Source organism: Cebus imitator, unplaced genomic scaffold (assembly GCF_001604975.1).
Source record: "Cebus imitator isolate Cc_AM_T3 unplaced genomic scaffold, Cebus_imitator-1.0 Scaffold27, whole genome shotgun sequence".
NCBI classification, from domain to species: domain Eukaryota; kingdom Metazoa; phylum Chordata; class Mammalia; order Primates; family Cebidae; genus Cebus; species Cebus imitator.
In genome coordinates, this window is record NW_016107342.1 from 6,388,658 (window position 1) to 6,403,261 (window position 14,604).

The following is a 14,604-nucleotide window of genomic DNA, read 5'->3' on the forward strand; positions in this document are numbered from 1 at the left end:
CGCTTTGGGCAGAAAGAAAAGCACAAGGTATCTCCATCCATATATCAGTGTGCAGAAGAGGATGACAAATTAGGGCACGGGGCCAAGAGAGGCCCTTCCCAGCATCACACACTGAACAAAAGAACAGTCCCCTCTTCCACAGCTGGAGCTGGAACCCACGTGCCCTCTCCAGCGCCAACCCTGGATGTGGGCTGCGCAAGCCCAGGGCATTCTGCGTGTTGGTGCCCACCAGGCTTGGCATTAACACTGTCCAGCGAGTCATGTATTTACTGAAAATTTACCTTAAATGCTCCATCTTGAGAAGCTAGTCTTTCCAGTTTTATGTAGGCTTATCTACATGTTTGTTCCCCTCAATACAAGGTAATGGATTCACCACTGGATGTCAGACCAAAAATAGGGGGATTAAAGTGAAAAACAGCTTTAAAATGTGACCGCTCTGTCCACTCAGGGGCACTCAGGGAGTTAATATCCCCTTCTAAAAGCCTTTGGAAGATCACAATGTATAATTTGAATACATAAATTCCTCCTTTCAGAGAATGCAGACCCTGTAGGGCTTTTTTGATTTAATTGCATTCCAGGGTCCTGGATTTCTTGGTCTCCTGCAGTATCTATGACTTTGGCTTGGGGCTCCTCCCTCCCTCTGTCTTCCTCTGAAAATATCCCCTACCTTTTCTCCAATCTATAATTACCCTACAGAAAGAACTCGATTAAGTGAGGGGGTGGGTGGCACTAGGAAAAAACTCCCATCCACATCAACTCTTTCCAACACAAGTATGTGATCTGAAAAAGTCACAATAAAGAAAAGCAGCTCATTACAATCGACCTTTTAAAACAGACAAAGATGAAGAGGTGACAGAATTTAGACAACCAGAGGTGAAACCTGTCCAGAGCCCAGTTCCTTTCAGGTCCCCCATGAGTCCTCGCTGGGCAAGCACTGTAGAGTTTACACTGTAAGACACAGAGGGCTTGAGAGCCTCTAGTTTAGCAAAATATCTCCAATATTAGATTTTTTTTTTTTTTTTGAGACGGAGTCTTGCTCTGTTGCCCAGGCTGGTGTGCAGTGGTGTAATCTTGGCTCACTGCAACCTTCGTCTCCCCAGTTCAAAAGATTCTCCTGCCTCAGCCTCCTGAGTATCTGGGACTACAAGCATGGGCCACTGCACCTGGCTAATTTTTTTGTATTTTTAGTAGAGATGTGGTTTCGTCATGTTGGCCAGGCTAGTCTTGAACTCCTGACTGCAAATGATCTGCCCACCTTGGCCTCCCAAAGTGCTGGAATTACAGGCATGAGCCACCGTGCCTGCAAGCTGACATAGCTTTTTGCCATCACCCTACATCCATATCTTCTCCCAACATGAGATTTTACACTGGGGAGCATTCTCTCTCTCAATGTCTTACAGTTTAAATTTCTGGCATTTAGCAAATACCTTATATTTCCTAATCCTAAAGCTTAAAAGGTCAAGTGACCTTTTAAGGTGTGGGGGATTTTAAATAATGAGGGTTGCCTTTTTTTTTTTTTTTTTTTTTTTGGTTTGGTATTGTATATAGTTTGGTAATTAAAACAAAACAAAACCCTCCAGACTGGCTGAATTCCTCACTAGACACCATATCTCTCTTTCAAGTGCTGTCTAACCTACGAGGGAGTTTTTGTCCACAGCTGCTGGAGTAGGTGGGACCCAGGAAATGTAGAACTGGAACTTTTCTATAACCTCAAGGTCAAGAGTGTGGGACCCAGTAAGAGAGGGAAAGGCAAGGGGCTGGGGCTGGGACTGGAGCTGGAGCATGGGGATGGCAAGGCTGGCGTTTCCAAGACGTTCTGCCATAGGGTGTGAGAGGAGGAGATGGGCTGACGCCACTCAGGTGTCAGGGGAAAGACCTGCTCAGTCAGAAAGAAGTGACAAATAAACCTCATGTGTCCTTTAATCTGTGCAATCTCTGAACCACTTTGTCTTCAGCAAAATGTGTGAAAGAGTCAGCACCGCAGAAATGAGATCCCCCGGCACTGTACCCCACACTTGAAATCAGGATGAGCAGAACATCAGAGCCCGGAGGATTTTAGCCTCGTGCCTTTGAAATCTCCTCTTCAATAGGAATGATTCATAAGCTAAACTGATTCTGCAGCAGCTGTCTCAATGCTATTCCCAGGAGGGCATCGTAAATGAAAAACCTAAGCTGGAAGGATTAAGGATTCATCTTACCCTGCTGCTGAATTCCCCAAACTTCTTCTGTGCAGCTTCTTATGTAACCACACTCACCACCACTCCTCACCTGTCAGGTGGGCCTCACCTTTAGAAGAATTATCAGACTTTGAAGGCCCTATAGGATTCAGTGAGATATATATATATATATATATATATATATATATATATATACACACACACACACACACACACATTCCACACACACACACATACACATATACGTATACACATGTGAAATATTTATATATATATGTATACATATATGTGTATATATATACCTTGTGTGGAATATACACATATATACACATATTCCACACACATATATATATGTGAAAAAAGGAGGCAAAGGAGTTCAATTTTGTCTACAGATCTGCCTTGTTTGGAAGACAGACTTCCTTGTTTGGAAGTCACAGAGCTCCACAGACAACAATTGGAGCTGGGGACATACCGTAAAGTGCCTTCAGGGAGCAGGTATGTAAGTTAATGAGGAAGGATGCTGAATATAAGTTCCTCTTCACCCCAGTGTGCATGAAGTGGGCTGGGTGTGAGTGCGATGGAGAGCCCAGCCCCATATACATGGGGTAGCCAGGGCCAGCACCACAGGTACCTGATCACAAATACTAACAAATATCTAATGAGTATTTTAACCGAGCCTCTCCTAGGTGACAGCAGCTGTTCCCTGCACTAGAAATGTTAACAAACAGGTGAACAGGACAATGAAGTGAGCAGTGAAGCTTGAATTTTATATTATGGTGAAATTCACCCAGTGCTGCCAGATCTTCAGAATATTCGACCTAAAATGGAAAATTCGAATTGTGTGAAATCACCCCATTTTTAACATCACCTACTATTTTTTTAAAAAATACCGTGCAGGTCAAACAAAAATATGTCTGTGGGCTGAATGTGGTCCACAAGCCAACTTTTAAAAATCTCTGACCTACAGTTTTTTATTTATTCTAAGAGATCTACCTCCTGGGGGCCTTCACCAGGGTAAATGATTTTCCCAACAGGCTTTCCCAGTTAGATTGAGGCTGAGGTCCAGAAGGATGAGCACTCTACCGCTTAGCTTATCAATGATTGTTTCTGAATAGAACGTATTATTACTGTGACAAAGTTATCAACAAAGGCCTTTATAAAATACTGAATTCCTAAGACTTTATTTCTTACTGCTATTTTAAAACTTCTCCAAGATACAATTAATTGGTCAAACATAACCCATCTCTATTTCCCAGTAAAGGAAGTCACGTGCACCTCAAGTTTTGCTGGAAGCGTCAGTTCCATTCAGTCATCTCCATTAGAGCACACTGTAATCTTACCTCCATGGTGTGTGTTTTTCCTGATGAAGTCTGCCCATACGCAAAAATCGTCCCATTATAACCTTCAAGGACATCTGTGAACAAGAAAAAGAAATTAAAATTAACTCATTACTTTGATCATATGCTGGTGTAGGTTGCATATTTTAAAATAACATTTTCTAAATGGCCTATCTCATTTTTCATACAAATGATATATTTCAACTCCATGTGCATTTTAAGTAGAATTACGAGATAAGAGCAGAAATGCAGGCCTCCGTTGTTCTACAAATAGAAAGAAATAAGACTCACATTTCACAGAATATATTAATGAAGAAGGAGGCAGACACACTTTCTCTCAATGACATCAAAATGAAGACAGAGACATACAGCAGAAAACTTTTTAAGTAGAAGGATATTTGAGTTTTCTTCTGTAAGTTGATCTCTTGAGATCAGTTGGGGAAAAAAAACAACAACAACATTATTCTTATGCCCTAAGTTTCTGAGTGAGATGAAGAATAGAATTTCTTTCCTGAAGATTTAATGTGGGTCAGTTTAAATGCTGGCACAGACTAGCTCCTTGGGGAGGTTTCTCCTGAAAGCCCCACCAGAGCTCCTTCAGTCCAGAGGTGAGTAGGGAAAAGGGCCCTCTATAAACGGAGTCTCACAGTGAGAGTCCAATCAGCCCAGAAACTAGCTGGGCCCTCACTTACATTTAATGTCTCTGTGTTTGCACTGACAGTGCTAACAAGCCAGCCCAGGCCCATCAGCATCAGGAATTTCTTTTAATTACACAATGAGAGCACTATGCAAACCCCTCCACACTGCAGGTCGGTGCCACATCACACAGGGACAAGGGGAGGCTTGAGGGTGGAGGCTGCTTTTTGCTGAAGAGCTGAAGATCATCTGTGGGAATTCTTTCAAAGCAGCAGAGGTGATTAAAATATATTTAGCACTCATTTCCCTCCTGCTTTCCTCCTTCATCCTCACAAATATCACTGAAAAAGGAACAATGCATCATTAATATCCTTGATCCTCCATTCCGTATAAGGGGAGGAAGTCTTTATTTGCACAAGGTGTGGAGGCAGGGAGAAGGGCCCCACACTGAGGTGTCCTATTCAGGGTCATGTGAAAAACCAAGCCAGGAAACCAGCTCCATCTACTTCAGGCTCTAAATAGATTTTTTCTTTTGGGGACATTGTTCGGGGGTGCGCTCTGAATGTTATGATGCTGGTTTGTTTTTGTTTTGCTTTGTTGGGTTTGCTTTTTTGAATTTTTTTCTTAGTCTAATATCAATTCTGATTTGTTCCTTTTTCTTTTTTTTCTTTTTTTTGAGACAAGTCTCGCTCTGTCGGAGTTCAGTGGCAGGATCACTGCAACCTCCGCCTTCCGGCTTCTAGCGATTCTCCTGCTCAGCCTCCTAAATAGCTGGGATTACAGGCATGTACCACCTTGTCTGGCTAATTTTTGTATTTTTAGTTGAGATGGGGTTTCACCATGTTGATCAGGTTGGTCTCAAACTCCTGACAAAGTGATTAGCCTGCCTCGGCCTCCCAAAGTGCTGGGATTACAGGTGTGAGCCACTGTGCCCAGCCTGATTTGTTACATTTTTTTTTTTTTTTAATTTAAATATACATTTGACTGATCTGAGGTTGTTGAACTGGGATAAGAACAGAAAGCAATATTTTCTTTGAGGAAGCTAAGAAAAGAAAAATTAAGTGGCAGGATTTTTTTTAAATTCTAGCAGCCCTTAAGAGTTTGTATCAAGATATATTGGGGGTTGGGGGAGAGGAGAGACAGAGAGAGAGAGAGGAGGGAGAGAGAGAGAACGTTCACAAGTATCAGACTTTGGCTAATGGTTCCCCTGCTAACAGTGGGAAGCAACAACTTGAAGCAGTCAGTGTAAGGTTTGAAGGTTCAAGCTTCATTTTTCACAAAATTGCCAACTTACTCAAAGAAAAGATTCCTCAGGCCAGAGCAGAGAGAGCACATTTACACTAACAATGAATATGATATGCTTGGAGGCACCCAAAGGAACAAGGTCCTACCCTTAGGTCAAACTTTAAAAATGCCATATTCATAACACAAGCAACTCCAGCCTATTGGAATCCTGGCTACATCACAATATTAAAGTTTGCTTTTATTCGAAATTACCATTTATTAGAAATTAAGCATCCCCCCTACAAAAAAAGAAAGAAAAAGAAAACACCTGGTCTTAAGCCTCTGTGTATGATACACTCTGGAACCCACTGGCCCAGGTGTTAGAACAGCATTGAGGTTGCCAGGGCCAGGGGTCCAGCCATCCTACCGCTGCCGGCCGCCCTGCAAGTGCTAATGTTCCCACGCCGGAGGCTCCAGGGAGGTGGCTCTGAGCAACCCGCTACAGCCAAGGAAACTCAGCTCAGAGCTCAGCTTCCTCCTCCTGCATTAGGCCACACCTGAAGACTTCCAGATCTCATCCACCCCTCTGAGTCCATCACTAAACAGAAGGCACAATCCCACTCACTCTTAGTCCATCACTGCTCACGTAACTCCTGCCAGTAGGGACTGGGCCAAGCACCTGAAAACGAGAGCTCATCGTTTTGGACTACGGGGCTGAGTGAGGAGCGTGCGAGGCTATACTTGGAGAGTCTGTTTCTTGCTGCCATTTCGTCACCAAGCACATTTTTTCCTCCTTCTTTTTTTGTAAGAAAAGGAGAACATATAAAACCCCACCAGAACAAAGTCCTCCCGGCCCTGAAGTATCTCCAGTCACGGGACAGCTCTGGCTGCTGGAGAGCCTCCCGGGTTGAGGGGGCCGACGGCGCCCTCTATCGGCTCCGCGCTGCACTAGAAGGTCATTCAGACGAAAAGCCTCTGAAGCCAGCGCTCGCTGGTTTCTTCGAAACGCTGGGTTTTGGGGGCTTGTTTTCTATTTGTTGTTTGCTTGCTCAGTCTGTGTTTTCATTTAGTGGTGAAGGGAGGCGGCGGGGGATGGGGAGCAGGAGCCCGGCGCGTTTCGGTGGCCATCGAGGCCACAGGCAGCGGGGGAGCCGGCGCGGGAAAGGCCAGGCCCGTGCTCAGCACTGCGGGACCCACGCCGCCCCCCACCCGACTCCTGCAGAAGCGCCCACAAAAGCCACTTTCATCCTGTCCAGTGCCCGCTCCTGGGCTCACGGAATGCATTTGTTTTAGAGCCTCTGCAGGAACAATGACTGTTTCCACATGCCGGCCACGCTCCGCAGACAGAACGTTTCTTTGTGTTGGTGCCTGGTGTGATGTGACTTCCACTGGCACCGCATAGCCCGCAGCACCCCGGGCCACAGCGCTCGTGCATCCCGCAGCCACATGAACCCCAGAAGCAGTTTCCACCGCAGGTACCCAGAGCCTTCTCCCCTCCCAGGGGAGAAGGAAAGATGGCAGTAGATACTTAAAATGCTCTTCCCATTTGCTCAGTTCTGAATCCAGGTCTTGCTAAAGCAAAAGAGTTAATGCCATTATCAGATTAGAATTTGGGGAGGATGTGATCACACCTACGCATCAGTAGTCCTAAGGAGGCATGGGGGGGACTGTCCGGGACACTAGGGTTTCTGGGGATGGTGGCTGACAGGCCATCCTCAGGAGTCACCAAACCACTCAAGTAGACCATGATCAGAGGATATAGAGGCGATTCTGCTGACCACTCAAGGCCAGCCCCCATGCCGGCCAGCCAGCCTGAAAGGCAGTCACTGTGTCCACGCAAGAACACGCTGCATCTTCAGAATGGAAACGCACCTCATCATTGGCAGGTCACCAGGGCCACCACAAGGTGCAGAAGCCACCATCCCTGTCCCCTATTCTCTACCCTCCTCCCACACCATTCCTAGCCCTGTCTTTTGCAATGCTTAGTTAATAGTCCATATGGCCTGACAGAATAGGAACCACTCATAACATAATTGTCATCAAATGCTTGCTGTGTGCCCACCAGGAAAGGGGGACAGGAGAGTGCAGAAGAATATCAGTCAGTCCAACAAACCCAGGCTCGAGTCCCAGTCCATGGCCCCCAAACCAACTGGCCAAGTTACTTCGCTTCTCTAAGCCTCAAATTCCTCTTCTGTACAATGAGGAAAATAATGCTCACCCTTCAGAAAGTTGTTACGATTTAAAATGCAACAACATATGTTAAGTACATAGAGAGTTCCTGATAAATCACAGCTAAAAATATTTTTCTTCTTCAGAGTCATGTATAATAACAAAACAGATCTGATATCATCCTAAGCTTAAAACTCTTCACTGGGTCCACATTGTCTGCAGGATAAAGACCATCCATTTCCATCAAATTGCTCCAGCCTAACTTTCCCAGCCTCATCTCCCATAATGCCATTCTGCACCCTGTGCCGCTCCAAGTTGCCCAAGCAGAATTTTATCTTTATGCTTTTGTGATCCCCTCTGCTTGTACAAGCCTGCTATATTCTATAGTCCTCAGGACCAAACCTTTCAGAGAAACCTTTAATTCTCCATTCCCTCTCCCAACCAAAATCAATACAAGTGAATTCTGCTGTGTTTCTGTGGTATTTTGCATATACCCTTTCTTAAGCACATAATGCCTATGTGTGTGATGATTTTGGACACATTTGTCTCTTTCCCTGTACTCAAAGCTCCTTGCAGACAGTCTTACATAGCATGGCGACTCCAGTCCCAGCAGTGCTTACCCCATGGTAAGTACGTAATACTACTTACGTAAACGACTGATTAAAAGAAGCAAGTGAATGAAGTTTAAAGTAATCAGAACTAGAAAACAAGAAACACCTTTCTCTAGCATCTGGCTCATCCATATCTAGTTAATTTGGAAGGCAAATGATTGGCATGGCTTCTGTAGGCTGGAACATAGTTACAGTACTTCGATAATAGCATCCAGTTACCATGGTTTTTCATTCCTAGGCTTCTCATTTATTGTGCTGGTAGTCACAAACCCTGCAACCTCTTCTAGAAGAAATGAAGGAGAATTCTACATGCTTTTTCAAGCAACATTTTGAAAAACACACACCAGATAAAGATGGGAGCATGAGCAATGCCAGGACTCTACAAACAAACATTTAAAATATTTTTTTAACCCAGTGAAGTAGTAAGGAATGAAAAACCAGAGAGAGAATAAAGCCATCGAGTTAAATGGAGCCTCCCAGATGCTTCAAATCATTAAGAGTTTAGATAAGCTTGAAAGGAAAGCTCCTTAGTCAACCCATTATCAAGAATCACCGGGACTACGGCACCTTCAGAAGTCAGATTTAGTTATTGGCCTCTAGAAAAAAGGGCTCCACAGCACCAGTTCCCAATCTTGATTAAAATAGGGTTTCTCGTGGCAAGAGACACCTCAGCTGTACTTGGTCATCTATTCCAAGGAGTTCTTTCTTACATCTCTGTGTTTTAGCTTACTGATTCTGAAATACATGGCCAATTCTCACACTAGCCTCAGAGGATATTTTTTAAGGTCAATCAGACGTTCATCATTCCCTAATAATTCCTTTCTAAGGGAGAATAAGGCACTCATTATTGCTACTAAATAAATATGATCATACATATTTATGGTAGTCTAGAAATGTCTGCTTATCATATCATGTTAGGGTCTAATTTTATTCTACTAGATGGTTTTCTTTGTAGCTCACCATATATTTGGTCTCAAGTTATCCAGAGTTAGGCTGTATCTTCACAAGACCTGCCCATTTCTGATATTTCATACTGTAGAGAAATCCAAACATTGAAAGAGACCCAAACTTCTTTAGTGAATAAAGACTCAAAGAGTATTATTATAGTTTGTTAATCACAGGATTTTTTTTAACAGAGTACATCCATTTCCAATTATGTCAGCTTAAAGAGGACAGGATGTATGTATATGCCCCTCATGTTTAGCACAGCGTGTGGCAAATACTATTTGTGATAATGAAAGGGGAGAGAAAAAGAAAGAAATCCTGGCACATGTGCAATTAATCTTACTTTAATAAAAAAAATATGAATGAGTCCCATAATAGAGAGAAAGCAGGGCTGAGTAGGAGAAAACCAAGAAAGACATGCTGCAAAAACAGAGGAAACATGTTTATGTAGAAAGAGAATCAGAAGAGTAAAAGTAGAGAAGATAAAAATTACCACCCCATAAAGGTTCATACTATTCAGAAAGAGCTCAAATTCAGGCATATTTTTTTTCTCATTTGGTTTCTATAATAATCTCACTGTGAAGACCTTCAAAATTAATTGATGTCTGCAGCAAGAACGTGAATAACTATCTACCTCAGCAAGGAACATTGCATGCTGACATGCATCTCCCACACAGGTGTCCAGGGTCAGAATTAATCGAACAGATGTACCCAGAGCTGATTTTCATGAATTTCAAATACTTAGGTTAGTCAGCTTCTAAAAACAAGCAGATCCAAAGAGTCACGGTGGGTTTTTTTTGGTTTTGTTTTTACTTCTTGCTTTTTAAATCCAGAGCTGCCTATATACAGGGGGCAGCATCAAGACATTTGAAAGCACAATTGTAGCATTTACATTTGAAGGCAAGGATTTGATGATGAAAAGCAAAGTAGCAGGAGATGCCCCCCAGCTCTGTCCAGATGGCAAGCCTGCCAATGCAAGCTCCAACCTGATTTGAAAGGGCAAGGTAGAGCAATGTGTAAATTGCTTCATCTCCCTGCTGCTATTTTGACACAAATCCTCCAGGGCCAACGCCAGTCCTAGAGAAAATGACTGATCTCTAAGACGTAAATGTAGGCTTGAGGCTACCTGTTTGGAGGAACGAATGTCAGGATCTGGGTGGGTTGGTTGAAAGTGGGTTAGGAGAAATAAAACAAAGTAAAAAAAAAAAAAAAAAAAAGAAAGTGGGTTAGGAGAAAGCGTGATTAAGGAATGCTGAATAGCAAGACCAGCTCAATAACCAACATGGTAATGTGATTTTATGACACTAGAAAATTTCTAAACGGCAAAAATTTTTCCATATTTAAGGCTTCTTGCTGAGAGATATTAGTAAAAGGGAGACAGATGTACAGAATAAATCAACCAAAGATGTACAACTGGAGCATCAGGAATATATATTTCACCTTCAAAGGAAAAAGGAGTTCCATACCTGCAGCAGTATTTTAAAATTATTACAGAAATAGTGTGAACACAGCTTACCTTGCTTTTAAGCTTTTGGGTGACAAAATTTAAAAGGTGGCAAAAGAAATTTTTTAAAAATCCTTGAAAAGGGGGAATAGAGAGATTAAATAATTTGCCTGACATCATAACAAATCAGGGCTAGAACCAAGGCTATAGAATTCAGTGTTTCCAATTAGCAGGCCTCTGCTTACAGTCAAGGCACATTTATTCTCAGGCTTCAAATATGGCTTAATGTTTTCAATTACTCTGAATGGCCCAGGAGGAAATAAAGAAATAGCACTTACCTTTGACAATTTGCTTTGCACATGCATTGTAAACCTGCTCTTGGGTCGTGTTGGGAGGTAGCACTCTGTCAAAGACATATGGCTTCCCTTGCTAAAAAAGAAAGATAAAGGAAAGAAAAGGGTGGAAAAAACACATTAGAAGTGTAGGAATAAAAAAGAGCAAATATTAGTAGTTAGGCCATAGGCACTAAATCACCAACCCTATTCTTTAAGGCAGTTCATTAGCAAGGGTAGGGAATTTTTATAGTTTAAACGACACATACATTGTGTGTATGTACACTGTATGTTTAGAATCTGAGATTTTTAAAAAGTTAAAATTTAACTACTTTTATTTTTTTTTAGACGGAGTTTTGCTCTTGTTGCCCAGGCTGGAGTGCAATGGTGTGATCTTGGCTCACCACAACCTACGCCTCCTGGGTTCAAGTGATTCTCCTGCCTCAGCCTCCCAAGAAGCTGGGATTATAGGTATGCACCACCAGGCCTGGCTAATTTTTTTGTATTTTTAGTAGAGACGGGGTTTCTCCATGTTCGTCAGGCTGGTCTCGAACTCCCGACCTCAGGTGATCCATCCACCTCGGCCTCCCAAAGTGCTGGGATTATAGGCGTGAGCCACCGCACCCAGCCAAAATTTAACTATGTTTTAAATGAAGGGTAGGCTGAGTCTCATTCATTCATTCAAATGAATATTTATTAAGCACTTACACAGACCCTGGCACCGGGTTAGATGCTGAAAAAGAAAAATCACAAAATGGTCCTGCTCTTGTGAATCATTCAATTAAGTTAGGCAGATAGCTAATAAGCAAGAAAGCAAACACATAGGAAAATGCAAAATGCCTAGGTATAAAACAGTGGGAGAGAGGGAATGCTAGAGAGGGCAATTTGGAAAGCCTGCTGAAGAAGGACCACTAAAGCAGATCTTTACAGCATCAGGAAGATGAAGGCTCCTGAAGAGCTATAAAAGCACATCCCAGGCAGGAGCCCAGCAGACAGCAAAGGGCCTGGTGTGTTCAAGGAACGGAGGGCAAAAAAAACAGGAGCCAGTTCATGCAGGGCACAGTTAGCCAAGGTGATGTGCTTAAATATCAGTCAGTGGGAAGATGGTACAAACAGATATAAGTAGCTGCTCTTGTTAGGAAGATATCATTGCTTTGTGATCAAATTCTTGTGTTTTCTTTCTCATACATAAGTGATGCTTTAACTGGGTTGAGGCTTCCCAGACAGAGGGAGCCCTCTGTACAGTAAATCAAGAGATTTTCCCAGGTGTGGGGTCTTGGGATTTATTTGATGCTCAAATGTGTGTTTCAATGAAGTAACTAGCAGAGGGAAGGGAAGAAACTGTACTGTGCACTATATGAGCCCTGACACCCTATTGCTCTACACTCAATAAGGAGTTACTGGGCATTTAGGTGCCAGGCACAGTACTGAGCACTTGGGAGGTGGTGGGTGTGACAGACACAGCCCCTTCCCTGGGAGAACCCATCCCGAGGGCACCTCTTCTCTACCACCACCACCCAGGCAGGGGGCAACCATGCTCACCCTCTTCCACAACCCGACTCACTCAGGAGGCCCGTCATTTTCATGTCCCCCACATGGCAGAGGGGAAGGCAGGAGATAAAAAGGGAGGAGAGAATAGAGCAGAGAGCCTCCTTTTCTCCCCCTCTGCACCTCCTATGTGTGGCTCTGGACAATAGGAAGCACCCAAGGACAGTGGGACTCCTCGAAAAGATAATTGCTCATGTGGGATCCAAGAGCAAGGCTTGTTACATCCTATGACCTTCACACAAAGCAAGTACATAGCTGTCAGAATGGTTTAATGTTCTACTCATTTATTACTTGAGTAGAGCTGGACTGGAGGTAAAATCCTATGCCTTAAGCTTTAGTCTTTGAAAACTGGATAGCACCAACCAGGTAAATAAGTTACTTCCACTTTGATCTTAGAGAAATGGAGAATTTTCAGGTACTATAAATCTTTGTTTTGATGTAAAGCTGCAGAACCAGTCATTCTGCTAAAATTCTAGAAAGAAATTGTTTTCTGATGCTTTGTTCGTAGTAAGTTTCCTTCAGTCAGTGAATCAAAGATGCAGTTGAATAACCAATAGACTGTTCCTCACCATAGTCTATTGCCAACCATCAGCTTACTACATTCTTATTAAGCTTTATCTATTTGTAAAATTCAACGAAATGTCAGTAAGGTAAAAGATATTAGAAAGATATTATTGCTTTGTGCCCAAAAGAATTCTTGTGTTTTCTTTCTCATGCATAAGTGATGCTTTAACAGGGTTGAGGCTTCCAAGACTAAGGGAGCCCTCTATACAGTAAATCAAGAGATTCCCCAGGTGTGGGGTCTTGGGATTTGATTTGATGCTCAAATGTGTGTGATGCTCAAAGGTAAAGGTATGAATAAATATTTGCAGAGTTTGCATAAGTATTTGTCATCCGTTGAACTTTCTGGAATAAAAATGTAGCTTTGCTTAATTTAAAACAAATTCATCATTTATCCAAACAATGAGAATCACCAAAATAAAGCACCTTGTTTACAGCTTGATCCTGCTTTGGATTTTAGAGAAAATATACTTAATACAGCAGACAAAATGACCTATTAAATTATGGCACATGGTACCAAAAAAAAGGGCTCCTCAGTTTTGCCCTTCTGTTTAAAATGTTTATTAGAATGCACTATGCTTTCACTTTAAGAGAAGCAGAGAGCAAGAAATCTCCATTCCTCATTTAAATAATACAATTTATCAAATGGCAAAACAAATAATACAGTGATTCTTCATAATCTAAAGTTAACTCCCAAACAAAAGTTGCCTTCAAGTCATTATGATTGATACTAAGAAAAGACAAAATTTAGAAAATGATTTGCTATGAGATATCTTGTTAGGATTAACACGTTATGTAGTTAAAAATGTAAATATTTTTATGTGTCCTGTCTTGCACTAAGTTAGTTATAGGCTTTTATTTAGGTCAGCCTTAAAGTCTTGAAAGAGATTGATCAGAATTTAATTACTGAATATTTTCAGAGAACTAACTTGTGGCATAGCTGTACCAACTGTTTATATAATTGTCATTTTAAAAAACCACTAATTACTCTTTGCTGCTTTAGTAGTGGTAGGAAAATCTCACAAATCCTGATTGAGACTTGAACAAAGACCCTTCCTCCATAACCCCCAAGGAGGCAAGATTCTCCATTTTTTATTCCACCGTGGCTAAAGGTTTCTGCAGGCATGAACTGGGCCCAACTTGCTCTAGTCATCACTGAGTTTACAGCTACAGAATATACTTTTCAAAGACATTTAATGCAGATTCTGGGTACTAAGACATGACACCTAATGATGAGGTCACCAGTCACTCTTTCTGGAGACACTATTCCTCTCCAGGTGTCTATGCAGCACATGGTTCTCTCCAACCTCTCTGGCCACCTCCATCAATGTCCTTTGCTGGTGTTTCTTTCAAATTTCTAAATGGTGGTGTATTCAAGACCCAGACCTCTGCCTCCTTTCTGTCTATACTCGTGAGTTTCATGTAATTTAAATGAATATTTCAGCCTTCATCTCTCTTCTAACATCCAGATTCACATGCCCTCTAGACATTTTCATTTAGTTGTCCATAAGACCTAAGAACGATTCAATATGTTCCATAGATTCCATATCCAAAGTATATCCCAAATCCTATCACTTCTAACCATCTATACCACACAAACTTAGTCCATCATTTCTCCAT

The 14,604-nt window shown here is 42.3% G+C and overlaps 1 protein-coding gene across 1 annotated transcript in view; it reads right to left on the bottom strand.

Moving 5' to 3' along the window:
• KIF5C (kinesin family member 5C) overlaps positions 1–14,604 on the bottom strand; it is a 152,171-nt gene that overhangs the window by 91,736 nt on the left and 45,831 nt on the right. The window contains exons 2-3 of the mRNA XM_017523231.2: positions 10,882–10,972; positions 3,518–3,591 (exon numbers count right to left, since the gene is read on the bottom strand). Coding sequence (XP_017378720.1) covers positions 3,518–3,591; positions 10,882–10,972 — 165 coding nt within the window. The remainder of the gene's footprint in view (positions 1–3,517; positions 3,592–10,881; positions 10,973–14,604) is intronic.